Source organism: Populus nigra, chromosome 15 (assembly GCF_951802175.1).
Source record: "Populus nigra chromosome 15, ddPopNigr1.1, whole genome shotgun sequence".
Classification (NCBI taxonomy): domain Eukaryota; kingdom Viridiplantae; phylum Streptophyta; class Magnoliopsida; order Malpighiales; family Salicaceae; genus Populus; species Populus nigra.
In genome coordinates, this window is record NC_084866.1 from 10,078,198 (window position 1) to 10,104,936 (window position 26,739).

Here is a 26,739-nt window from a genome sequence, read left to right on the forward strand (position 1 = left end):
TTTTAAAAATATTAAAAAATTTATTTTTTATTAAAAAACACTTTAAAAATCAACTAGTATAACACCTCTTTAATTAAATATAGTGTTTTTAAACCGTAATATTAATTAAGTATTGCAGTTAAGAACTGTGATAAAAATTTAATTGATGTCGTGATTTATAATCTCGATATCAATTAAATTTAACAACAACATCAACCGATTAACTAGATAGTAAAACATATAAAATCATGCCATATCTTTTTCTAGTCTTGGAAGAACTAAACAAGCTATTAACACAAGTAAACAATGGGAACATGTCCCTTTAGTTTTGAATACTTTGTCCAAAGCTATTATGGCTATTCATTTATGCAAGGACAATGAAAAGAACTAAGGATAATTAAGTAATAACATCACTATGGTGTTTAGACCTAGCCCAAGATTAGAATTATTGGTTTGTCATTTTAGCTCATAAATCGTGAAGTCAATGAGTTTATCCTAAAATAATATTATTTTAACTTTTTTAAACTCAAACATTATTATATTTTAAATAATAATAATAATAATGATTTAAATGAGAGTATAAAGAAAAATAAAAAATAAAATCCTTCAAGTTGACCCATTGGATTACTCAAACTTGAAAGGGTCAATTTTTAAGATGGCTAAGGAAAAAAGCAGTCAGGACCGGATTTTGCATCACCGAGTCAGCAAGATAACTCGTAGAAGCATGCTGGGTTTAATATACGTGACAGTGCCAGGAGAGAGCATTTTAATTGCTTCGGCTATTAGGAAGTCTCTAAATACTAAAAAAATAATAATGTAAAAAGTGTGTTCTAGATAACAAATTAATTTCCTCCAACCAAACAAGGCGTATACGATGGAAAATCTTCACCCTCCAATGGTTACCCGTTTGTGATGATGCTCTGGATCGAAAGAAATGGTGCCGCGCTGGAGAGTACCCCGGGAGAATAAAAAAAAAGGTTTGTTTGGCTGTCCTGAATCCTGATGATGGGAGAACATGTTTTTTTATTAAAAGAAATCATCTCTCTTTTGTCCGCGCACTGATGCGCCAGCTGTGGTCAAATTCGGGGTGCTACCGGATACAAGCTTTTGAATTTATGATTTTGATAGGTTAATATAAAAAAATAATTATTTAAATATATTTTTATTTAAAAAATATTCAACACATTTTTATTATTATGCGAGAACTGAGAAGAGAAGTGTGGTGTGAATTTTTAATTAGGTGTGATTTAAACCAAAGAAATTAATAGCGATTTCCTAATGGCTCCAAAGATTTCAATTTCATTTAAAATTCAAAGAAGTAAATAATAAATAAGAAGCGGTCTTTCATTTCTCTACTCCATAAGATCTTTTCAACGCATGTGGAAAACCTGTAGCATTATTAACAATACACTAACTATTTTCCCATGCATCTAAAAAAAACATTTGCCTTTTTTTTATATATTAAATTTATTTTTTATTGAATTATCTCATTCTCATTATCATACATATCAGGTTTGAGAGGTTACTCAATTGGCTAAAAATAAATTTTATTTAATTTTTTTAAAAATTTTATCTTTTAATATTAGGTTAATTGAAAATTAGATTTTATTATTTATTTTTTTTTTTGCTTTATTTTAGATTAGTTTGATCTCATAACTTAATAATAATGTTTAACAGGTTAACTCGGGTTGTTTTTTATATTTTTTTACAGAGATGTTTTTAAATTTATTAATTTAATATTAAATTAATTATAAATTAAATTTTATAATATATTTTAATTTATTTTATACAGAGATAATTAATCTTGAGTTCCACGAGGCAGGGCGAATATGTATAATCAACAGACGCCGGATGCGTTGCCTCCTCGCATATGGATTCGAAATGAAACGAATGCAGGAAGCCCAAAAAGGCTAGCTGAGCCGAGAAGAGTTCTGTTTGCAAGAAAAGCTAGAATGGTGAAAAGAGACCCCGAGTGGCCATGAAAGCCCAATAAGACAACTCTTCAAGAGCCCGTGGTAAAGGCAGGAGACAGTGCCGAAGAAAGTGAGAGAGAAAGCCAGAGGCGGAGGATGAAAAACTTTCTTCACCGGAGTTTTATCTATGAGGAGAAGTGATGAACATAATAATAAGCAAACAGAACAAACTGTGGAAGTTTCAAATCAGAAAATTAAGAGGAAATTAAGCATTAAGTCTGTAGGAGCAAAATGTGCTGAGTGAAAAACCCATTTTGTTTGCTTAGATACTACTTTAGAAGGTTATCCCGTTGTGTTTATGGAGATTATGGTGTTAAATTCGATGCATGAATTATTTTTTTATTGAATAAATTGGGATGGTAAGATTCAAATTCGTGATCGCTTGTTTATTAAGGTTTTGATACTGTGTTAAAGAATCATCTCAATCCAATAATTTAAATTTTTAAATGAGATTCTAAAATACAATTTATATTATTATGTAACATAGCTATACTAATATTTTCTGTCATCATGGATAAATTTCTCGCGCTATTCAATCAAAAGCAAAAGAGCAGCTTCTTATCCCTAGCGTGTTTGTGGTTGCAGTTGTTTTTCAAAGTGTTTGTTACTCGGAAATATATCAAAATAATATTTTTTTTTATTTTTTAAAAATTATTTTTAACACCAGCACATTAAAATGATCTAAAAACACCAAAAAAAATTAATTTGAAGCAAAAAAATAAACAAATTTTAAATTTTTAAAAAAATACTTTTAAAACACAAAAATAAACAAGAATAATGTATCAATTACTACTTTAAGCTTTGGTTGGCTTTGCGCTTGTTTATGGTACAATACAAAAATATTAGGATTAATTAAACAAATGATTAAGGATTGTTTAGTTTAGCAAAATAAAAACATTATAATTAAATTAGATATCGACATATAACTAGAGAACATTCAAGTTTATATTATAAACTTATTGACATATACATCATGGAAAACGTATAATCAAAGACTAAAACATGTAAAAGTTATAGCATGCCTACAAGTAAATATTCAAAGCAATATAAGCTATTGAATATTAATCATCCTGACATGCATAATATTTATTAGAATAAACAAAATTAAATAAGAGTACTTGTTGAAATATAATAAAATTAATTAAATACTATTGTTGTAAAAAATAAATTATTTATTCTTAAAATTTTATTAATGAAAAGTTCATATTTAAATATTTCTTAACAAAATAAATATAAGTTTTAGACTTGTAAGTAAAGCCAAAGCTTAAAATTTAAAAAGAAAGCACTTAAATCTGATGAGAAAGTGTGTAAAATCTAAACAAAGCATGGCTAAAAACTTTTCTTTCAATCCTTTTTTTATATATAGTGAATTTTAAAAATTAAAATAATAAAAAATTAATTATAATAAACCAGAATTAAACTTGAATATTTTAGTTATAAATCTAATGTTTTATAGTTCAAAAAATTATTCATGCTTGCATAAAATACTCCTGGAAAAATTGATTAATTTCTATATTTATGAGCTGGATAGAACAAACATTGAGTTAGAAAAAATAATTTTTTATGGACTAGATGCAAGTTTAAATTTTAAATTGAAAAAATATATTTTTTTGTAGCCAAAAAATTTATCTTATAATAAACTCAAACTTGAGTTTTTTATGATCTTTTTTTTTCTAAAAATTTAAGTTTTTTTAATTTATAATAATACTAGAAAAGTTTTTTTTTAAAGAAGATTGTGAGTTTCATCAAAGTATGTCAAGTTTTTTATATTAATATTTTATTCACATATAATTTATTTAAATTATATTAATATTTTATATTGAAGAGCTTAGGTTAAAAATTAAATTTTAACCTAAAAATAAATAAATGTACTCCATTTTTAATTTAACTTTAAAATTATTCATTAACTATTATCTTAAACAAATTGGACAACGTACGGCCCCCGCAACTTTATCGCTGTTAATTTCAGTTGCTTTGAATCCAATTTTCTCCTCCGCAGCATTAGTTAAAACACTGTTCCGAAAAAATCACTCCATAGCTCAGAGAACCACCATCCATCATTGGTAAAGAAAACAAATAGTTGAGGGAATCAAGCTTCACAGCTGGCTCATCTTTGTCCAGTGGCCACTGGAGATTGTCACCAACTTTTACCATGTTACCAACGAAACACCCTTGTCCAAGATTCGAGCTATCGTGAATTTGCCCTTGGCAAGCTCTAGAGCTTCTCCTTCATTCATCAGATGAACTGTGCATCCTGGAATCTGCAACCGAAATTCTTTGTTGATAGTTTTGGTTTCTGGGTTCTTCTGTTTTGGTAAGAAAATGATTTCAGGGCCACCGTGCCAGAAAATGCCTACTCTAATTCTTCTCTTGCCTTCTGTCCGAAGAGAAATTATTTTGCTATGAATGAAAAGGAAGAAGAAAGACAAGAGGCAGATGAAATGACACAACGTTATACCCCAGGTTTAAAACAATATATAATAAGTTAAAACTGTGAGATTGATTCTCCTTGAGCTTAATTCTATTCCTGATTCCTGTTTAATAATTTTATCTTCAGGTAGAGTTATTTGCTTCACCTACTATGTTGAAAGGCTGTGCAAATTTTGTGGTGCGGAATGAGAGCTTGAAATGGAGTTTTCATGCATCAGGAACCGGAAGAATTAAGATAACCCAACGGGATGTAAGTTTTCTGTGCAAAACTTATTTATTCTTAGGGAGATGAAATCCCAAAGATAATCTACACTTTTTGTAGCATTAGAGCATAGATCGTTCACATTTCGGAACATTAATACGATTAATAGTGGCAAGAAAACAGAGCATTTTGTCATATTATTCAAGCTTGACAACAATTTGTGGCTCTGGTGACCAGTTCTTTGAACCACTTGAGCAAAATGGTCAATTAAGTTCTACAAGATAAATACACTCCGCAGGTTAATAACTCCTATTTCTATTCCTTGCTGCATTCTTTGCTGCATTCTTAAGCACTCCTGTGGAAACAGATGTTGCTGGATTGATGGCTTTCCGTATCTTGAATATATTCCAAGCAGCGCACACACAATGCCCTGCTGTTGCGAACGCATCCTCAGCTGCCTCCCCTGCGCTATCTCCAAACCTGTTGCTCAAAATAGCGACGAAGATAGCCAAGGAAAAATGAACATGGTAAAGTTTACTCATTACTGAATGGAGAAATATAAGGCCAAAAAGAGGGAAAATGAACTTCGTAAAGAAGTGAACTTTTTTCGAGTAATTATATTTATGATGTCAATTGAGAATTAACTGAAAATTTATCTTTAAACTATGCTTCTTTACTTGGGGTTGGAGCTGGAGCACTACACCTTTTTATCAAATTATAATTGTGACATGGTCACTAAATTTAGGGAAACGCACACACGAGTGGAAGCAGCATATTGCCTTTGGCGAGTCATTACCTATCACTGATCATTCTGGTTGTAGCCTTTGAGGTTGCAGATAAAGCTTGTCTTTCAGCAACTTCAGCTGCATCTAGAATCTTATCTGTGGTTTGGAAAATCAGAAAACGTCATCACACATTTGAAGGAAGAGAATAGGATCACTAGTTTAGCTAAAGTACTTACTGACAGCATCAAGTGAAGCCAAGAGTACTTCTCCTGGGACCATAGATAGGAATGCCTTTCCAGCTTGAGATTTAACCAGAGGTGTAATTACTGACCCGGTGGCAATGCCAACACCATCAAGCATAGTTTTGCTTAGCTTTTCTGTCATCCTGGACAGCTTTCTCACACTATGTGGTAAAAAGCAATAATCAAACATTTGCTTTGAAAAGAAGGGTAAAGTTTTGTCATGTTCTCATTTATAATGGAAAATGGTCTTGTCTTAGGATACCGTTTTATGCTTTTGTTGACTTTGCTCTTCTTCGTGGACCCAGCACTTCTGTTGCCGCTAATTTCTGTTGCCATGGCACCATTTTTCTCCTCTGCAGCTCTGGATAAAATCATTTCCCCTCCCTTGTGGACCTGCTTTTCTATCTTCATTTTAGAATCACTATCCATAGCAATATGAATGATGGCACTTCCTTTTCTCTCATACAAACTAACATTTTTTATGTTTCAAGGTAAACTCTTATATTACTGAAGTCTACGACTCAATTATCACTCAACGAACCATAAATTGAGTTCAAATAAATAATACTGATTTACAAACAGAAAGAAACAATGATTCATGATTCGTAATAAAGCAAACCTGGTTAGTGTAAGAATTGCTACATTTGAAGATCCCCTTGACAATCTGACCAGTACCTCCAGCAATAGCCTTGGCCAAAAAATTGTTATAATATTCAACATTTGGAGCAAACTCTTTCCAGTCAACATTTCTAGTACTTCTAGCTGAAGAAGCTGCCGCCCCAGAAAAGCATGAGAGCTCACAAAGAAAAGAGTCCAGCAAGCCCAAACTGCTTCCATACTCATCCAAGAATGTGACTCCATAGCTCAAAGGGTCGCCATCTTTCATTGGCAAAGAGAACAAATAATGCAACACATCAAGCTTAACCACTGGCTCATCTTTTGTCAAAGGCCACTGAAGATCATCACCAATTTTAACTATGGTGGCAAGAGAAATATTCTCGTCAAGGATTCTAACAAGACTGAAGTCTCCCTTGGCAATTTCCAGAGCTTCTCCTGCTTCCATCAGGTGAACTGTGCATGCTGGGATTTGCAAAAGAAGTTCATGTTTGAGATTTTTGGGTCCTGATGGGTTTTGTTGTTGTGATAAGAAATCAGCTTCAGGTGTGTTAGTTTTCCTGTTAGTAGTGGTTTTGGATCTTTTAGGCCTCAGACAACCCATTTTTTGGTTGATGGTTTTTCTGAGCAAATGGGACAGGCTAGTAACTCTCTGGGGGCTATGATCTTCGATTTCTTCGTCTGGTAAGAGCAGTTTGTGATAGAAGGAAGAGTAAGGAGTATAAAGGTAAAAAGGAGATTTTGTATCTTCACAAAGAAAGCTGCGCTGTAATTGATTCTCTCTTTCTCTTGTGACTTTTATTCTTTTCTGATTGATAAATTTTTGCAACTAAACCTTTCGGTGGAAGGGATAATATCATAGCTTTAGATAACTTTGGACAGGCTATTTATTTTTATGTTTTAAAAATAATTTTTTAAAAAATAATTTTTATTTTATTTTAAATTAATAATTTTTTTAATATTGTTAGATTATTTTAATGTATTGATGTTAAAAATATTATTTTAATATATTTTCAAGTAAAAATATTTTAAAAAATAATTATTTAAATTAAATTTTATCAGTCAATTTCCTAGTTGTTTTTATGTTTTAAAAGTATTTTAAAAAAAAATTAAATTTTTTTTATTTTTTTCTTTGTTTCAAATTAAGTTTTTAGATCATTTTAATGTGCTGATGTCAAAAAATAATTTTTTAAAAATAAAAATTTATTATTTTGATATATTTAAAAAAAAAACACTTTAAAAAATAACCCCAACCACGCTCTAATTAGAATTTAAATTTATAAATTCAATGCTATATAAATATCATTAAACCCAAGATAAGAAAGAATCTTTTCATTTCCTATCTAAACTAATTTAAAGATCAAAAAGTCGGAAAAAAAACTTGTTTTACAAATATTGTAGTTGTCCAAACTTAACATTCTCGATCTCTTCTCAACGAAAACAATTGGCTTGGCTGCTACTGGAGTACCCAATATGGTATTTTCTTTTTTTTTCACAATAAAATAACTAACTTTTTATTTAAAACAAAAAAAAAATATTAAACGGAAACCTAGGAGATGTTTTAACTTTTTTTTTTTTGGGTAGAAGAATAAAATGATTGAATTACCTTGAATTTAAATTTTCTTTAACTGCATCCAATGGGTTTTTTTATATTTTTATATTTTTTTTATTATTTTAAATAATTTATTATTTTTTTAATTTCATCTTTTTTTATTATTTTTATTGTGTCAAATTTAGTTTTTATTCTTTTTATTGCTATTTATTTTATTTTTAATCTTTTTTTATTGATTTTTTTCAATTACATCCCTTAACATTTGATTTCATGTAATTTTTATATTAAACTTTGTTCTTATTCTTTATTTGTTTTGTTTTAGATTCTTTTTTATTGAACATTTTTTTTTTCAATTTCTACCCTCAATATTTTGTTTGTCGAAAATTTAACTTCACGATTTTTTTAAGTTTGTCTTCTATAAGGTAATCCTGACTTGAAAATCAAGGTCACAAGTTTTAAAGGTTAGCGTGGATTGACTTAGGTTTTCTTTTTAAGTTAATAATTGATTTTTTTTTAATTTTATCTTTTGATATTGGGTTTGTTGAAGATGAGACTTTATTATTTTTTTTTTTTGAATGAGTTAACTTGGATTGACCTAAGTCAATTTAGTTTTGTTTTATCATGTTATTAAATTAATTAAATTTATTAAATCTAATCAAGTTAATGGTTCGACTCTTGATTGATGATCCAACTCTCGAAGATTTTTTTTTATTTTTTTAAAAACAATATCACTATTGAAATATTTTTTTAATGTTAGAAAAAGTTTGGCAAGTCTAATGTGGATCACCAATATAGTGTACATCTATAACAGATAAGTTCAATATGAGTGTGCATGTGATTTAAGTGTATGCATTTTTGTTTTTAAGTTTTATCGCATTGATAGTAATATATTTTTTTTATAAAAAAAAAGCTCATCAATCTTTTCATCTTATCAATTTTTTTTTATCCTTTCTATTTTTTAAAATAAAATGAAAAATAACACGAAATAAATAAAAAAAGGTTAAACTAAAAATAAATTTAAAAATACATAAATTAAATATATAGATTCTGAAATCATGAAGGTCAATTAATTATTTTATCTAAAGAAGAGAGGCTAAAATATAATTAACTTAAATAAAAAAATAATGGCATTTAATAAAATATAAAAAGTATTTGGAAGTATGGTAAATTTAGCTTGATAAACACCAATAAAAATGTCTCTAGAGAGTTAAAAAACAAATAGAGAAAAAGATGCATTACCTAAGGAACAAAAATCTAATCATGGGCCAGACCCATAACCTCAGGAAAACCCGACCCAAGTACCTTATGAATGACATTACTCGCTGCTCTCATGATGACTCAACAACAGTGAAGATTCTGGGACAGGAACTCATCGGCGAGATCGGAAATAACCAAGCAAGCCAACCTTGCTTCCTTAACAAACACCTGCTGCTGCTGCTGCTCCTGCTACCACCACCACCACTACTACAGGTTCTCTGTCTCTCTTTAACTTCACCTGTTGTCTTGTCGTCTCACCGAGCAAAACTACTACTATTCTTTTTAAGCTTAATGTGATGAACTGTTTAATTTGGCGTTTCGCATCTCTACACTTTCCGATTCTTTCTATCAACTATTTGGTTTTTCAAGGAGTACAAGAGAAAAAGGGAAATTCTTTAAATGGTTTAAATCACTTTCAAAATGCTAAAAAATCAAATGCCCATTTGAAACTTTTATGTTAAAGATGAGAGAACGAAAAAACTAATCTTTGCATTGAGAATGGCATATGAATGCTTCTTTTTTCTTATTATTTACTTTTATATTAGAGTTCAATTTGTTGCTTATGAGTGGAGCACGGCATTGTAATTGAATGTTGGTCTTTTTTTTTTCTTTTTTTTTTAGCAGTCGAAGGGGCTGAACCTGAGATATGGTTATAGCTGTGGTGGCATTGATTTTTGGGGTCTTATTGGGAGTTTTTATTTTGATTCCAAGAAACCGTAAATCTGGTATTGCTTCCTTTCCTGCTTTCTTCTTTGGGCATTACTCAATAATTTAATAAATGCTCTGTTTGATTGCTGGAAGTTTGCCTAATGCAGCTCAAACAGAAAAGGCTTATTCGAATGATAACAGAATTAAGGTGCGTCTCTAGCCTAATATCATAGATCCTAAATTTTTGTCATTGGAAACAAGAGGATGGAAGCATGGGTTGGGAAGGGGACGCATGCATGCTTCTGCATTATATATATCAGTTGCTTAATTTTTATGACTTAATATTATAGATCCTAAGTTTTATAGATCAGCTTTATTATGTGGAAAGTACTTTAATTTATGAATGTAGATGTGATTCGCTTACATGCCTTTATTTTTATTCTTTTGGTCTTTTCAAATATAAGTTCTTGTTCAAAGCAGATGTTGTTGTTCCTTTTCTTTTTCTTGGTTACAAAGGAGAGGTTCAATCTTGAGACCTCGTGGGGGGAGGGGGGACACTAATGTTACTTGAGTTACAGGTCCTTGGCTTGTTTTATTATGTTGGGAGTGTTATTATTGAACTCTCATTTGTCTTGAACAATTTTTTTCATGCTCTTAGGCATCCAAGACTTTCAGTAAAGCTGAAGTCTCTCTGCATAACAAGAGAACTGATTGTTGGATCATTATTAAGGACAAGGTATGGCCTGAGTTCATTGCTTAATTCTCCATATGAATCCCGGAGTGTGTGATAATATTGTTGTAATTTTTTGTTTTCTTTCACTTGTTTTCTATGATTCCAGGTGTATGATGTTACCTCATATGTAGAAGAACACCCAGGTGGGGATGCCATCCTAGCACATGCTGGAGATGATTCGACTGAAGGGTTTTTTGGGTATGTATCTACCAAGCTGAATTAGTTTTCCATACTTACAAGTGATCTGGTAGTAACATAAATGTTTTCCCATGAGTCTGTGCACATATATTTAAAGAATCTTTGTCACATGAGTGCCCTTGTGAGCCTTGTTCTTGACTCTGAATTATATAAGATCATTGCAGTTGTTCTTGGACTATAACAACTCCATGCATTGCTTAAACTATTTAGTCAATTTGTAAAGATCTGTCAAACTTTGAGCTGGGGTTGCACAGCTTTCCCTTAACTGTGTGAAGACATTAATTCCAATTTTTGATTCTACATTTGCAGGCCGCAACATGCTACACGAGTGTTTGACATGATCGATGACTTCTACATTGCTGATCTTGAGCAGTAACATTTGTTGCAGATTTTAGTTTGTAAAATTATCCAGAGAAGTGTGCTTCAAAAACATCATTTTAGCCATTCATGTCACATTGGTTTGTATCATTCTGACTTTTACAATCGGTGCTTTTTTGGAGACCATCAAGCAGTTGTTGGCCTCTATCAAACTGTGTGACTTAATGGTGTAAGCCTTACGAACCAGAAATTGCAAGGTCATAACAAGAACGAACAACATGATAATCGTCAAGCAGGTTTTCCATCTATTGTGGCATTCCATGTATCTTTCTACTCATTCTAGAGAAGACACAAAAATATGGAGATCCAACAGACCAATGCTATATGGCTGCACCATGCCACTATAAAAGGTTGACCATTACAAAATTAGGGTGTAAATCCTTTAAATGAAATTCTTGCTCGCATCTATTTGGTTTAACTTTCTGTCTCCGCTGCCTTGCAATTTAAAACATTGATGCGACTCTGCTTAAGTTGTGTATAACTGCCTGATTTCCCATCCTCAATCTCAGATTTTATGTGGCCAAGCCCATCTAAAAGCATAAAATGCACAATTTTTTTCTGCAATGCTCAGATCATGCAGCCATGGACCATGCATTCCCATGCCAGTTGTTGCAATTCCCGTGTCTAATAAAACTGATTTCTGGGAGCGTTCAGACTTAAGACTTCGGAAAAATAACAAGAGCACTATGAAAAAAACCTTGCCCACGGATGAATTTGGTGAATATTTGTCAACTGTGGATAATACAAATACCTTCTTGGGGCAGCAGAACTCACATTTGATTTTAAAAAAAAAATAGATTACAGAAGAAATGTGTGCATAGTACAAAACCAACCCAGACTGATCATAGGAACTGAAGCATCAAATTTGATTGAATGAGGAATAAAAAAAATGAGACTAAATTCCTAAAACACTAAAATCAATCAATCAATGGGGCTAAACCAACCTATCCAAGAGTACCATTTAATCCACCAATACTATTTGTTTCCCAAACCTTAACTACCCCACCAGATCTTAAAAGGTGGCAAAGAATTCATAAGATTTTTAGTTTGCCAAGCCCATCTCTAAACATCAAATTTCTTAGGTTGTTGCCACTGTTCCAAACTTCTAAGCAAACCACCAAGGAAAGATGGTTTGGGAGGAGCTGCCTTCTTCCCATATAAATGTTTCCATGCCAAGTCTGTGTATTTAGGGCCCTTATCCTTGCTTCTTTCAATCTGCAAAAGAACATAAACTGCTGCTCAGAGAGTACCAACCACGCAGTTTGCCTCATTGCACAATCTGTAACTTTTTCAACCATGATAAATCTTAATAATTCAATCCAAGCATTAGGAGTACAAAAAACAAAACTAAAACAGACTATTTTAGTTCTTACATGGCAATTCAAAAGGTTTCAAAAATTATAAAAATATAATTTTATCTAAAAAGAACAGCATGAATGACTCGGGCTATGAGAAGTGAAGGAATCTTCATTTTGGACTCCCTGCCCTTTAAAAAGATCATTTCACTGGTATACAAAAGGGAACCGGTATCTAAAACTCAAATTAAAATCTGAAATCTGATTTACTTGAACACGCGCAGCTACAACAAGCTACTTTCAAAATAGGGAAAGTTGCACTTTCTAAATTCACAAAAGATCTTTGTGGGCGTACCTTGTTTATCTTTCCATCCTTCAAGTAATACCGGACACCAGACCAATTGATAGACTGAGAAAAATGGGAACGGAATGCAGATATTGGATATAAAAAGTTATCCACCAGCATTGCAATAAATACCTGTCAAAGACAAATCATTTTTCTTAGTAAGAAGTTGCCATCATAATGGCCCGAGCACAGTATGTAAGTTGATTTTCTTCTATGTTTGAGTTATGGATAGACTTCTCTGATGCAAATTTCAATGCAATGGTTTTCAATGAAAATATAATTACAGCTTGCAATAAAGGTGGCAATAAAAGTGTTTGAACCATAATATAATGTCCACAATAAAGTCTAGCAAGACCGCATTTGTGTGAAATAAACAAGTACTTACTAGGACCCAGTTATAAGTAGCAAGAGAGAGTCGGGGTGCCTCAGGGGAAAGTATGTTGCATAGTTGAACTTCTATCCTTGTCAAGTTCCACATTGAGAAAAGTTCAATAAAGGTGCATGCAGCTAGGCAGCTGACTAGTAACAACCCTGAGGAAAAGCATTTTGCTTAGTGTAAAACTATATATTTTTTCGTGTATTGTGTAAGAACAACATCAAAGCCCTTATGTAATAATGGTATCTAGCTCTGACTTCTTATTCCTAGTATATGTTATTTTTTTCTGGGCATATTGCAACCTCCACATGTGAACGGAAAGAGGGAAATTTAATTGATGGATCCATAGACAGGCAAAAGTGCCAAAAATGTCTAGTGCCCTGAATTCAAAAGCTAGAGACCCAACCCATGGCACTGTCATAACTGGGCTAGTCATGATGGGTATTTGTAATGGCTTTATACATCAGTTACTCCAACATTTTAGTATATTATGTTATAATGAATTAAGTGCATGGTGATGCACTGCCTTATGATACAAAAAAGCAGGCATCAGCATCATCTTTTAATCTTTGTTAATGCATTATCAAATGTTTAATAATCCACGTTTGGTCTCATAGGGCTATCATAAATATGATAAAATAAAATATTCCAAAACTTCTCCATATAAACACCCCTCACTCCCCACCCCACATCACACTAACAGGGGTAAAAAAGTTACTTCTGAATAAACACTACCAGAAAAGGAAAAGTTGATGTGCTCACCATTAGAAACAAATGTAGTTTCCTCACGAGCATATCCTTGGATATAGATTCGCAGTGCTGCTGCAACATGGGTCAAGGCCATAAGGTATGGCATTACGAATCCCCATGATAAATAGCAGTGCGAAGAAAATAATGCACGGTTCATTATCCAGTTAACCTTGAACATATATGATTCCAAGACAAATGTTTGCTTCCTCAAGTAATTCCAGTACCTAGACAAAGTCAATAAATCAACATTGAATGAAATATAGCACATTTAAGTCTAAGCTAGTGAATATCACAAACCTTGAAAAGCTGAGATCACTGGATAGGGGGTGAGGAAAAACAGCAACAGGTGGGGATGTTATGAGCTTCTTATGAGCACCTGTGAAAAAATCATAAAGTTTGCGATGAAAAATTTGGCACCATATGATAGGATAAAGTTGTGAAGTGAAGACTGAGAGAGCTGATTCTATGTCCAAAAAATTGTCTTCATAGAAAGTGGATTACCCGCTACAGCTGCAAGTGTCATGTCATCAGAATATCCCCCATCTCGAAGTCCAGATACCACACCACAGCGGTCATATCTAAAATCATCAGCATGCATCTGAAAAATAATCTAGAGCAATCAAAAACCATCTCAATCATATGCATATAATCTTAGAAGGTAGTAGAAGCTACTTGCCATCATGCACCCTCCCCACAAAAAGAATGTTTTTCCACCGGTGGCAAACCCCATCGAACAAGGCTGATGGAAAATATTTGACATGTGAACAAGTTAATTAACTAAGTGAAAATGAACAAAGCTTTGGTAATTTCAAAAGCAAGGTAGCAATTAAAAGTCATAACAGTATCAGCCTACAAATTCACAGTTGCACGCACTCCAGTAGTTTGCTTGAAAGAAACTCAAGTCCATGTGGACTTACATCTCTGCCCCAAACAACCACAAAGAATATGATCATACCTTTCCCAAGATACAAACATTATACTTCGCAATGCAAATATAAGCAATTAAAGTGCCACATGGAGTTTAAGTTTCTGGAAATGTTCAAGGTTTATAATTTCATTAAGTCTCATGGTTGCATTTGTTTTCTTTCAAATCTCTGAGTTGGGAACATCGCATGTTTTCTAACAAAATGCTTGGGACAGATGACGCTGTAACTGGTATCATATGTTCATCGATTCACCAACTTGCAGTAAATAATGCCACGAGTCATCTACTATCATTTAGTGATTAAGAACTGAAAGACTGGAATGAAGCAGTAACTTTGCTAGTAATACCATAATGAAATAAATAATTTTAAAAGCACTAATGTCATAAAGCTCAGAAAATGAATTATCAAAATTACAGGAAGGTCATATAAGGTGCTATACCATGTGATATTCATAGATGCAGTAACTTCCTAAGCTCCCAGAAGGTAGATCAAGAGGATATCCAGTTTGAATAAATATCTGCATTCCAATTGCCAAAAACTTAGGATTATAAGATGAAAATAATGCAGCTCACTACAAATATGACCATATCAAAGACCCATACCTCAGGATTTTTTTCCATCTCAGCAGTGAGGGCCCCAATTGAACCAGGGTGCAGCCTAATATCATCATCCAAAAACAACACATACTTGCTGTCTTTGTGCATTTGCTCCACACCAATCTTTACAACAGCATAATAATGCACCAGTGAAATTCCAAACAAATGTGTGGCTCTAGAGGAGACCAATAAATAGAATTTATGCAACAAGCATAAAGTGGACCAACTTTTATATAAGCTTTTGAAATCCTGGTTTTCTAAAATACAATTTGCAAAAGCATCACACAGCATCAGTCCCTTTTGGCAACTAGTCTAAGCATAAACTCCTACTTAATAAAAAAATTGGAATTTATATATAGACTTGTCCTAGCAACAAATGCTGCATTGCATCACATTGTAAGACATGGAAACAAAGTATGAACACAAATCAGGTTAAGGTAACAGTATAAGAGGTATTGCTAGAAACCAATAAACTAATGGTAAACTTGTTGCATACCAACTGGTTGTGAATTTTCTGACTACAAGTCGTTGATAAGCCGGCTACCACAACTCTAGCATCAATGTTATCCTGCTCACATGAAATATAATTACACATCAAGAAAAAAGGTAATTCACAGAATCAACATGTATCTACAAGAGACAGAAATGCAGTGACAGCATTACTAATTTTCACAACATCAATAAAATGAGAGCCTATGTGTTTCTGTGCAAAAGTATATCTGTTAGTCCATACTTTATATTTTCATACTAGCAAAAATGTTTGTTGACTAGGAGCAAAACTCGTGATTTTTGTTAAAAGAAATGGAGATGAACACATTTTACTATGAATGGACATAATTAATGATGTTCTATTAAATGATGGAATTTCAAAGATGGACAAATAAATTGAGAACTAAAAAACCAATTACATGGGTGTCAAATCATATATTGCAACTAATTACTATTTAATTTCTCTCAGTACTGGTACTGGAGAATCCATGTTTTGAAGCACAGAGTACGCCAGTGAAAGCAAAAATATACCTTGATATCTGATATTAAGCGAGAAACAGCATGGTAAGCAGGGTCTTCAGTACTTTCCACAACAAAAAGGAATTCTAGAGGACCTCCATAAAGAGATATTATCTGCACTTAACAATACCTAAGTCATAATCAATGACTCACTTAACATTGCACAACTTCTTCCAGTCAAAAGTAAAGGAAGAGAATAGCTACAACAAGCAGGAACAAACAAAACCATAAAAGACTTTATCAAGATGTCTACATATCAGCTCGAAGCAGAAAATGAAACCTGTTTTCTGAGAATCTACAGATCTAGGAAACAAAGAGAGCCATAAAAAAATGGAAGGAAGAACATATTTCAAACTAGACTATGAAACACGCAGCACATACTCGTTTGACTCAAACTCTTTTCCACCCAAACAAAGAATGGGAAAATCAGTTGTTTAACTAATTTGATGAAGACAGCAGCGAAAACGGAAAAGGGTTAGCGGCTTTCATGGGAAAGAAGCAAAAGAAAGAAAAGGCACCTACTTGACTTCTCCAATTGTGTAGATTATGTTCTCCAAACCCCTTTAAAGGCATAACCACTGAAACTCTAGGCAGATTGGCCTGATAAGAGTGCTCAAGTTCATTAATATCTTGACAAAGAAATGCCAAGCTGTTGCCAGCTCTCATACTATCTTTTATCCGTCTGATCTCTCTATTCCTGTGAGAAAGAAGAAAATGTTGGTGACAAAACGATTCACGCATGCAAAGACAAGCCATAAATAAATGATAACGAAAGACAAATACATTAAAAATCATTTTTAAAAACTATATTCAGTACATCTCAATACCTGACATAAGCAGCACAAGCCCACCCAAATGCAAGAGTTAAGCAAATTACACATCCCTACATCAGGAACAACATGGAGAAAGAGAGAAGAGGGTGGTGAAGAGCTGGTAAAATTAAAATAAAACCCCAAAAGAAAGCACCTTTTTGCTTTTCTAGGATTAAGAATAGGAAAAAAAAAAAGAAGTAAATCTCACTCAATGTTTATTGATATATTGAAACTAATGCCTCATGCTTCTAAAATGCCCCAGAAAATCAGGGTCCAATGAACTTTTAGTTACCGGGTTTAGAAGAGAGAGAGAGAGAGAGAGAGAAACAAGGTTAGCCCAATGCACTTGGCAAGTTTGCAGAACAATAATTACTTAAATCACGTCCCAGATATAATTAATCTAAGCATTTCCTTTCCTAATCCCATTCGATCAGTCACTGTCATAATAATTTAATGTCGCCCAAAAAGATTAAAAAAAAAGTTGAAAACTTTGAAATACATGCAATCCAATTCAATCCATCACGTAATTCTTTTTTTTAATTGACTTCCAAAGAAGATCAGATCCTAATAAATAAATAAGAGAGACAAACAATAAGGAAATTCAAAGCTAAAAAAATTGAAATTCAATCCACTGCATTCCAAGAAGAAAAGAAAATCAGGAAAATAAATGTGGAGTTGCGCGTCAGCTTTGTAAGAAAGGAACAAAACGGGGTGGATCTGAAATAGAAAGAAAGAGAAGAAACAAACCTGAATCTGAACAAAAACGGCCAGAGGACTACAAAATGCTTTACTCAGAGAGAAGAGGACACTATCCATTGCCTCCGACATTGCTTCCTCTCTCTCCCTCTCTCTCCCTCTCTCTGTATGAATACAATAAATTTATTTATTTGTTCAAATCTCCATAGAGGAGAAGGGAAGGGAGAGAGAGCAAAGAGGGGCAAGAAAAAGAGCGGTGAGCTAGAGAAGACGAGACTTTTATACTAATAATTATCCGAAGATTTAATACAGTAATTAATTTTGCTTTCCATTTATCTCTCTCTCTCTCTCTCTCTCTCCCCTTGTTTTCGGCGGTTTGTTTGGGAATTAAAATTTGCAGAGGGAGATTTGGGAGAGGGAGAGACCGTTAGATGTATTTGGTGATGTACAGGTCAGAGCGACAGAGAGACGGGAGCTGCGCCAATCAGCAACCAGAAAAATATATATATTGAATAACGGTACTCTATATTTATTAATGTTTTATTCTTAACCCTATATTTTATTTTATTTTATTATTATCTCTATAGTTTCTTATAATGTTTCAATTTCTTCCTTAATCGTTAAATACTACCGAACAAAAAGCTGGCTGTATTCAGATTTTATTTTATTCGCTCTCTCTTTTTTTCCGTCAAATTTGCATATATTTTAATGATTGTTTTGAAAAAAAGCTTGAGGAAAAATTAAAAAGTGGACTGTTTAAGGGTGACGTTGGAAAATCATAAATAATAGGAGTAGAATTGGGATATTGTTTAATCTACAGGGGCGAAAATAAAGTTGACCTGTTGAATAACGACAGATCACTGTTGGGAGTGACTCGTGTGTGTAGATATGACAGCTGGCACGTGTGGGATTTGTGAAGGGCAAAAAGGGAACCCTCGTTTTCTATTGTTTTAATTTTTTTTTATTAATTTGAGAGAGAAATAGGGGTAAAAGATGCTGCTTTGTGATCCGAATCTTCCCTCATTCGCTGTCCCTTTCATGACACCTTGTCATTTGTGACTTTTCCCCACCTTTTTTTAATGTTTTTTTAACTGATAAAGTATAAGACTCTATGCTATTGACGTGGCATATGTTCTGTCTTCACTCCACTTAGGAAAATCCGATGTCATTAATATAAAAGATAAATACATCATAATTACAAAATCCAAGAGAAAAGGCAAGGTCGTCATTTCCTTAATGTTTAAGTTTCTCCGCAACGTTCAATGAAGTGTTTTGAATTGAACGTTGCGGAGAAAAAATTAATATATAGATGTTGTGTTTTGTGTTTTGAATTTTTTTTAAAAGTGTTTTAAAAAAATATATAAATTTAAGTATTTTGTTTTTTTTAAATAAAAATATTTAAAAAAAATATCGTGTATCACAATATCATATTAATACTCGACAAGACTTGTAACCTCCTAAATTTTTTTTGTAAGTTTATATTTTATCATGTTCTTCTAAGAATGAAATCAAATCTAAATTATTAAATTTAAATTAAATAAAAATAATTTAATCCATAATAATTAAAATACTAACAACTCAAACATATTATTATTATTACTATTATTACAATCAAACTCAAAAATACATTTCTAACTGGATTGAAAACATATTTTCGTCATAAAACTAAAAATAAAAGATCCGGTGTCAAGAAAGCCCATGTGGAGCCGTGAATAACGTGGAACGCCATGTTTTCAGGCCCCATGACCTTGCAGCCAGATAAAGGCGGTGCAATGGGGGGGTGGAGCCAGAAATCCAGTCAGTCATGGTGGGTGGTATTTCTAACAATTTGGAAGACGTCAAGAGGAGGAATAAAATCGCATACAAGTTTCGGTTTTTGGGAAGAAATGGACTGTCAATAAGCTGGCTGGTTTGACATGTCATCATCATACAGGGAAGATGATAGTCGACTTGGTGCTAGACTGGTTCACATGGTTGCCAGCTCTTGCTTCCCCCATGGATCATGCTAGCAGAGATAGATCCCAGCTTTATAGCGTGGCCCAGCCAGCGCAGATTTAGTTTTTGTGATTGCTTCTTGCTAATTTCAACGAAACCTAACAGTCTAATTTTACGTGTGTTTGGTATTTTAATAATTTTTATAATTATAATTTTAAAAAAATATTTTAAAAAAAATATTTTTAAATAAAATTAATTTGGCATTTATACATATTTGGTTAAAACTATAGTTGAAATTGAGACTGAACAAAAAATAATTTAATGTATTTGGTTAAAAATACTTTTTAAATTGAGATTATAAAATAACTAAAAATGATATATATTAATATTGATAGTTTTTAATTTAAATATTATAGATTTAACTACTGCTATTATATCATGAAATAAAAATAATATTTTATATAAAATATTTTTTATCGTTGCATTAAACTATCTATAATTTTATCACTATAGTTTCCATAGTTTTTTGAACGTACAACAAAATCAGGTAAAATATCACCATGAACAAAATTAGGATTACAATCAAATTCTATAAATGTTACGCCATCATGCGATCTCTTTCTAATTTATATAGTGTCATTGAATAATATTAAACACTAATTTTTCAAATAAAATACAATTAAAAATTAAAAAATTAAAATTTTTTACTATTTACTCTGCGCACTTTTATCAATTCACTTTTGTAACGTGAACAATGGGTGCAGAGTGAATTTAATTCACTTTGCACTCATTGTTCACATGGCAGATTTTAATTACAGGACCACCTAATTTCTCCCATCTACTCCCAACCACTTTCACACGCTTTTTGAATTAAATTGTGCACAGATGATATTTTTAGTTTTAATAAAAATAACGAAAAGTAATAATTTTTAGCTTGAGCAAAAATTACAGTATGAACTCATTTTTTTAGTGGGATCTACCTCTAAATCATGCATTAACTTCTTTATCTAAACAAATATAAATTATAATTGGAGCAAAACGAAGCAAAAACCACAATACCAAACGCAGTCCTATAATTGCCGGCGACTACTACTTGCTCTTTGATTTTTTATGGATTATTTGCTGCCTTCTCTCTCATCCCCCACTTCTCAGGTTTGAAGTTTGAAATATCCTGCTCACAGTTTGTTTTTTCTGGTTTCTTGAGCAAATTGACAATATCAGCTCGCTTAGTTTTCAAGAAAACACACTTCTGATGTGGATGGAGATCCACACCTGGTTTTTTTTGTTTTTTAAGCATTTTAAAATAAAATTATTTTTTTTTATTTTAAATTAATATTTTTTTTTATGTTTTACTGATATAAAAAATAATTTTAAAAAAAATAAAAAAATATATTATTTTGATATATTTTCTGAGTAAAAAGTACTTTGAAAAGCAATCATAATCACACTTTTAAACTCACCCTTAAAGAATCGTATATAGTAAAAACTCTAATATAAGATAAAAATAAGAGTCCACATGTGCAAGCTATTTTCAAAACTAGTTATGTGCGACTTCTTAGGTACAACAATGTTTATTTTTATTGATATCTTTTTTTATATGTATTTTTTAAAATATATTTTTGTAATTTGTATTTGAATTAATACCTCTTCTTTCTTTTTAAGATTAGTTATTTAATATTTTTCTAAATAAAAGTTGTTTTTTAATTATTTTATATGTATTTAATATTTCAAAGAAATTATTCTAATTCAATTATAAATTTTTTATATATATATACAGGCTTTATTTTTTAAAATTAAAAAAATATTTATTCTTGGTAAGAAAAAAAGACATTTAAGAAAAAAAAATAAATAAATATGTGAACTACATAGAAAAGTAGGAGTTAAATATCATATTGATCTAACGTTTACTTTTATAGGTATGATTATCTTTTTATTTTAGAATTTGATTGGTAATAGCAACTCTTTCTTGGTTTATTAGTTGATGCATTTTAAAATTTATTTTGTTTAACATAAACCATGTTTTTATGTTTTTTAATTAAGAGAATCATGATATAGTAAAACATATCCGCAACATGGTCTCATTTTTATTCCATGTTAAAAATTAGCTTGAAATCTTACACAGTTAACAAATATGATCTTTATTTTATTGTATTATATGTAAGCACTAGCTTTTTGGTGCACAATTATATTTTTTCTTGATATTTAAAAATGCATTAACAACACATACACATTCATCTTTTTGCATTAGAAAAAAAAAATATGATCCATGTGGCGCTTGGATTGCCTATGTTTTTAGTGTAATTAAAGTATGGGTATTAAAAATATTATATTAGTTTTGTTAATATTCCCTTTTTAGTGTAATTAATTTTTAGAGTATTAATAGTAAAAATATTATTGTTTGTTTTGTTGATATTATTTTTTTAGTATAATTAATATTAAAAGAATTATTATATTTTTTTTAGTATGATCGATAGTATTGGTATTAAAAATATTATTATTATTTTAGTCTAATTAATAGTATTGATCTCAAAACTATTATTATTTGTTCTATTAATATTATTTGTGTTATAAATTTTATTATTTTTATTATAATTAATAGTATGAATATTAAAACTATTAGTGTTGTAAATATTTTTATTTTTATTATAATTAATAAATTTTAAAAAACAATTATTATCAATATTAAAAAAAATTATATTATAAACACATGCATTACTAGAGACCTGTAGAAAATTTGATGTGCTATCTATTTTTCATAAATCCTACGGCAAAAGTTTGACTACTGTAACAGTTGATTGGATCTCCTTTTAAATTAACACAACTAATTAAAAATATTAGTAGAGTATCATTGTTAAATTTTTTGATAAGATAATACGGTTTATACAGGTCATGAATAACAATTTTTATAGTTTGTCGTTATTCAAAATTAAAATATTCTTTAAAAAATATTAAATAAATAGCAGAAAAAAAAACAGGAGAACAAAATAAATAAATAAATCTTAGAGATACATTCAAGTTCTGATTACAATATCACTTGTATTATAAAAAAGATATCAATTAAACGAATCATTAACGGTGACCCGAGTAAACCACACTTGTCTTGTCTTTTGAGACAACTATGACTCAAATGTGCAAGATGGTCCACTTGTATTTAGAGACAAATATGACTCACTTGGGTTATCTTGGATGATTTTTTTTGGTGTCGTTGAATTTATCTTGTCGAAATCTTTCTGATAGTATTGATGGTGTTGTAATCAAAGCTTCAGTATGTCTTTACGATCTTTTTCTTCCTCTCTCTCTCTCTCATATCTCGTCTCTCCTATCCATTTAATATTTTCAAAAGAAACCGTTTATTCTGAATAGCAACAAACTATAAAAATCGTGTTTTTCAATTACGACATGTACAAACTATGTTATTTTACCAATTCTTTTTTCAACTATGTTATTTCGCTAATATTTCAAAAAAAAATGTGCTAAAAACAAAAAATAGCCAGTTGATTGTTGGTTTCAAAAAATAAAGAAAAAGAAAAAGAAAAAGGGTTGTTGCATCCTCGCACGACCAAAAACAACTTTTTTAAAAAAAATGTCAGTTTCGTAAATATTTTGAGAGAATAACATAGGTTAAAAAATTATTTAAAAAATAACACAGTTTCAACAAAATCATGTTTATGAATATTGATTTTGTACACAATTGTTATTAGAAATAGATATTGTTTAATCATATTTCAAAAAATACATGTCTATAGCAAATTAATTAAACTTCACAAAAACCTACTCAAAATCTTATAAAAATCCAATGATTAAAATATAAAATTTAAAATTTGATGGTTAAAGAAAAAAAAAAAGATGATGTGATAGTTAAAAGAAATGGCAAAAAAAAAAAATAAATCACCAAGAACACATTAAAAATCTGTTTTTTACACTTTATATGTTAAAAGGATCTCAATATAACATTTTTAACTACATCTTGGAAGATAAGCAAATGAGGCCGTGATTAACCCAAAATTATATCTGAACAAAACCTCTAATCGATTACGACCTTATTTGGTTTTTTTTTCTTCAAATTAATCTTTTATGGTGTTCTTAAATTATTTTGATGTGCTCATATCAAAAGTAAATTTTAAAAAATAAAAACAAAATATTATTTTAATATATTTTCAAACAAAAAACACCTTAAAATTCAACCACTACCATTATCTCATACACCCCCATATACATGCAATGCCAAATTTATTGGCAGTATATATGGATCTTTGGTAACGAAGAAAATCCATAGGAGAAAGAAACTTGGATGCAGAAAATGCAGAAGCAGAAAAATGCCCAAATCTCACGGTTTACTTCATGATGCAACATTTCTCATTTTCCCTGATTAACCAATAAAAGAGGGTAAAGCTAACCCCCAGCCCTCTTGATAACGCTAAATATGCAGAAGATTGAAGTACTGCAGCAAAAGGAAAGACACTTGGATCAATGCAGCAGTTGATTACTGACAGGACAAAAAGAACTTGATTCCATGGCCATTAAAACTCTTGCTATTGCAATTGGAGATACGAAAGTAGAAGTGCTTCCATGCATGTTTGATGGTTTCAAAATGCCAGAGAATAATATACTTTTAATCTAGCTTCATCATCAAAGAAATCTGAACAACGCTGATAAAATTGCAGCTCCTATATAACACCAAGAGGGAAGGAGAAAGCAACTAGTTTCTTTGTAACTGAAATTTAGCTTGTCATGCAAAAAATCCATGAAAAGTCATTCCAGTACGACTGTTGAAGTATGACCTATGCTGCGATTCTCATTGTTGTTTCCAATTAAATGGTGAAGAAGCACACCAGCTGCAACACTGACATTCAAGCTCTCCACGGCCAAAAAGGATCGGAACTCTGCACTCGAGCACTCAAGATTTATTTCTTCATCTTTCACTTCATCACCTCCTCCCACAGTTACATCAACAGGAATATTTCCAGGGATTCGAACTAATTGAGTACATGATCTCTCCACCAATGGCCTCAAACCAGTGCCCTCACTGCCCAAAACAAGGATTGTGGGTTGACCAGGCAAAACCTCACTCAGAGAAACAGCTTTTGAAGAAACAGAACCACCAAGAACTCGCCATCCATTTTCAGCTGATGAAACCAGGAATTGCATCATATTTTTGCAATACCTAAGCTCCATTAGTTCAAGTGAACCTGCACTTGCTTTGCTCACAACTCCACTCAATGGAGCAGAATTTTTTGCACATAGCACCACCCCTGACGCCCCAAAGAAGTAAGCAGACCTGATAATTGCCCCCAGATTCTGAGGATCTGTAACCTCATCCAAGGCTATCCAAAGAGAACCCTTTTCTTCATCAGGTAAAACTGCATCTAATTCCTGTATTTTCACCATCTCCAACGGAGATGCATCAAGAACAAGGCCTTGATGGGGGCGATTATCAACAATCATATTAAGGTCATGCTTTGAAACTTCCTTTGTGCTTAACCCAATTTTCTTAGCCATCCTCAACACTTTCTCAAACCCTTTCTTGTCCTTCCTCTTCCTATTATTGCCACTCAAATCCAACCCTTCTTGAATATACAATGCATAGAATTCTCTTCTTCCAGCTGATAATGCAGCCAAAACAGGACCCAACCCAAAAACCCCTTCACCAACAATCTTAGGAACAGTAAATTCTGTAGCCTCTTTCCATGTCTTTCTACCCCAATTGTCCTGCCTATTCCACCTTTGAAAATCAGGTTTCTCAGTCTGGCCTCTCGCACCCACCCTTCCTCTGAACCTACTTTTGATCTTATCCCATCTTGGATCATCAACAACCTCCAGATCCTCTTCTGCTTCTCCTCCTTCAACACCATCTTCCCTTTCATTGTAACCATAACCACTTGGCTTGTTCTTAGCAGCACCCACCATTCTCCTTGTACTTTCTTTATTCCACACCTTGTGAATATTCTCTCTCCCAGATGCAGCTTCTGCTATGTCCTCCCAAGAAGATCGATCAGTTTTTCCGACAGCCACTTCTTCTAACCTTTTCTTGGACTCCTCCCAAGATGAGTAACCTGTTTCTGCAACAGTTCCTTTCTCTAACCTTTTCCTCGAATTCACCCAGGAAGAGTCACCACTAACTTTCTCCAATCTTTTCACAGAGGAAGAGTCACCACTAACTTTCTCCAATCTTTTCACAGACTCCCCCCAATAAGAATTACTATTCTTTCCACTTGCCCCAATCTCCAACCCTTTTGCTTCTTTAACTTTCTTAGAATTCAACCAAGGAAGTGACTTTCCAACTCTAACCACACCACTCCCTTCATCGACTCTCTGCGAAAACGATCTAGAGAAACTTCTAGCGGAACAATGCACAACAGTTTTAATTCTAAACCCTCCTGAAATACTTCTGGCTCTAGCTATCCCTCCCATTTCCATGTCCTTCCACTGGAATCCAGCATTAGTTTTTGTTGGTCTCACAAAGTTGCGAACTTTATGTGCTTTGTGGCCAAAACCATGTGAAAGTGTTGTGAAGTGGGCACATAGAGGGTTTAGTGAGGGTTTTGAATGACACCCAATTGGTAAAAACTGGGGTTTTAGACATCTAGGTTTTAAAGAAACCCTGGTAGCCAAGGGAAATAATTGGCCCTTTGCTAGATTTGAGTACATTGCGCTCATTAAAATAATGAATGAAATGAAAGCAACAAGCAATTCAAAGAGTGAATACCTGGTGGATGGATTCAACACACAGGTTCTTATTGCTTAAGCAAGCAAAAACCCTGTCTTGATTTATCCTCACCACTGATAACTCCCTTTATCTTCCTCAGTATAGCAGTTTCTCTCAACCTCAAACGAAGCCGCCACAGAGGAAATAGTGGAGTAGTAAATCCGGCTCACTTTTCTCAGCAACGCTATTATCCTTACAGATATTGGATAATTGTATTACCAGTACAGCAATTTTATTTATATAAATTTTAATACTTCCTCTAGTCAATTTTTTTTATATTATTTGATGATATGACATTTTTAAAAATTATATTATTTGATGATATGACATTTTTAAAAATTATTAATAGTAGTTAAATTTA

General features: G+C 32.0%; 4 protein-coding genes and 1 long non-coding RNA gene across 8 annotated transcripts; 2 read left to right on the forward strand and 3 right to left on the reverse strand.

Annotated features, from left to right (window-relative positions):
- The first annotated feature begins 3,906 nt into the window (after window positions 1-3,906).
- LOC133673928 (uncharacterized) lies at window positions 3,907-5,807 on the forward strand. The gene is made up of 2 exons (XR_009835095.1): window positions 3,907-4,415; window positions 4,510-5,807. It is a non-coding gene; the product is annotated as an uncharacterized LOC133673928 (long non-coding RNA).
- On the reverse strand, window positions 4,728-6,985 carry LOC133673927 (senescence/dehydration-associated protein At4g35985, chloroplastic-like). The gene is made up of 5 exons (XM_062094863.1): window positions 6,171-6,985; window positions 5,814-5,944; window positions 5,546-5,712; window positions 5,381-5,465; window positions 4,728-5,064 (listed from the first exon to the last, which is right to left on the reverse strand). Exons 1-5 carry the CDS (start codon window positions 6,768-6,770, stop codon window positions 4,884-4,886), a joined length of 1,164 nt encoding a protein of 387 aa, XP_061950847.1. The 5' UTR covers window positions 6,771-6,985; the 3' UTR covers window positions 4,728-4,883.
- Window positions 6,986-9,010: 2,025 nt separating this feature from the next.
- Window positions 9,011-11,180, forward strand: LOC133674527 (cytochrome B5-like protein). 2 transcript variants are annotated; one of them, XM_062095688.1, is made up of 6 exons: window positions 9,011-9,188; window positions 9,597-9,700; window positions 9,791-9,831; window positions 10,282-10,359; window positions 10,463-10,554; window positions 10,864-11,180. In XM_062095688.1, the coding sequence occupies exons 2-6, from the start codon at window positions 9,622-9,624 to the stop codon at window positions 10,928-10,930; spliced, it is 357 nt and encodes a 118-aa protein (XP_061951672.1). In that variant the 5' UTR covers window positions 9,011-9,188; window positions 9,597-9,621; the 3' UTR covers window positions 10,931-11,180. The 2 variants fall into 2 exon arrangements, with proteins under 2 accessions (XP_061951672.1, XP_061951671.1); XM_062095687.1 differs by having other exon boundaries at window positions 9,600-9,700.
- A 439-nt stretch (window positions 11,181-11,619) lies between these two features.
- LOC133674526 (uncharacterized) lies at window positions 11,620-18,209 on the reverse strand. 3 transcript variants are annotated; one of them, XM_062095684.1, is made up of 14 exons: window positions 17,789-18,209; window positions 17,057-17,112; window positions 16,752-16,926; window positions 16,242-16,343; window positions 15,718-15,789; window positions 15,228-15,344; window positions 15,065-15,142; window positions 14,376-14,438; window positions 14,201-14,297; window positions 13,997-14,075; window positions 13,712-13,923; window positions 12,959-13,104; window positions 12,583-12,705; window positions 11,620-12,147 (listed from the first exon to the last, which is right to left on the reverse strand). In XM_062095684.1, exons 1-14 carry the CDS (start codon window positions 17,867-17,869, stop codon window positions 11,995-11,997), a joined length of 1,554 nt encoding a protein of 517 aa, XP_061951668.1. In that variant the 5' UTR covers window positions 17,870-18,209; the 3' UTR covers window positions 11,620-11,994. The 3 variants fall into 3 exon arrangements, with proteins under 3 accessions (XP_061951668.1, XP_061951669.1, XP_061951670.1); XM_062095685.1 differs by lacking the exon at window positions 14,376-14,438; XM_062095686.1 differs by lacking the exon at window positions 17,057-17,112 and having other exon boundaries at window positions 17,789-18,189.
- A 5,946-nt stretch (window positions 18,210-24,155) lies between these two features.
- Window positions 24,156-26,597, reverse strand: LOC133674928 (uncharacterized). The gene has a single exon (XM_062096225.1). It carries the CDS (start codon window positions 26,327-26,329, stop codon window positions 24,425-24,427), a length of 1,905 nt encoding a protein of 634 aa, XP_061952209.1. The 5' UTR covers window positions 26,330-26,597; the 3' UTR covers window positions 24,156-24,424.
- Window positions 26,598-26,739: the final 142 nt, after the last annotated feature.

Excerpts from the sequence above, each read along its gene's own strand:
- LOC133674928 (XM_062096225.1), bottom strand. The coding sequence starts at position 26,329 with ATGAGCGCAATGTACTCAAATCTAGCAAAGGGCCAATTATTTCCCTTG.
- LOC133673927 (XM_062094863.1), bottom strand. The coding sequence starts at position 6,770 with ATGGGTTGTCTGAGGCCTAAAAGATCCAAAACCACTACTAACAGGAAA. Across the intron at positions 5,945-6,170 it reads GCAATTCTTACACTAACCAG|GTCCACAAGGGAGGGGAAAT; the intron begins GTTTGCTTTATT and ends ATAGAAAAGCAG. Across the intron at positions 5,713-5,813 it reads GTCAACAAAAGCATAAAACG|TGTGAGAAAGCTGTCCAGGA; the intron begins GTATCCTAAGAC and ends TTTACCACATAG.
- LOC133674526 (XM_062095684.1), bottom strand. The coding sequence starts at position 17,869 with ATGTCGGAGGCAATGGATAGTGTCCTCTTCTCTCTGAGTAAAGCATTT. Across the intron at positions 17,113-17,788 it reads CCGTTTTTGTTCAGATTCAG|GGATGTGTAATTTGCTTAAC; the intron begins GTTTGTTTCTTC and ends TTCCTGATGTAG. Across the intron at positions 12,148-12,582 it reads AGGATGGAAAGATAAACAAG|ATTGAAAGAAGCAAGGATAA; the intron begins GTACGCCCACAA and ends GTTCTTTTGCAG.
- LOC133674527 (XM_062095688.1), top strand. The coding sequence starts at position 9,622 with ATGGTTATAGCTGTGGTGGCATTGATTTTTGGGGTCTTATTGGGAGTT. Across the intron at positions 9,832-10,281 it reads CGAATGATAACAGAATTAAG|GCATCCAAGACTTTCAGTAA; the intron begins GTGCGTCTCTAG and ends TCATGCTCTTAG. Across the intron at positions 10,360-10,462 it reads GGATCATTATTAAGGACAAG|GTGTATGATGTTACCTCATA; the intron begins GTATGGCCTGAG and ends CTATGATTCCAG.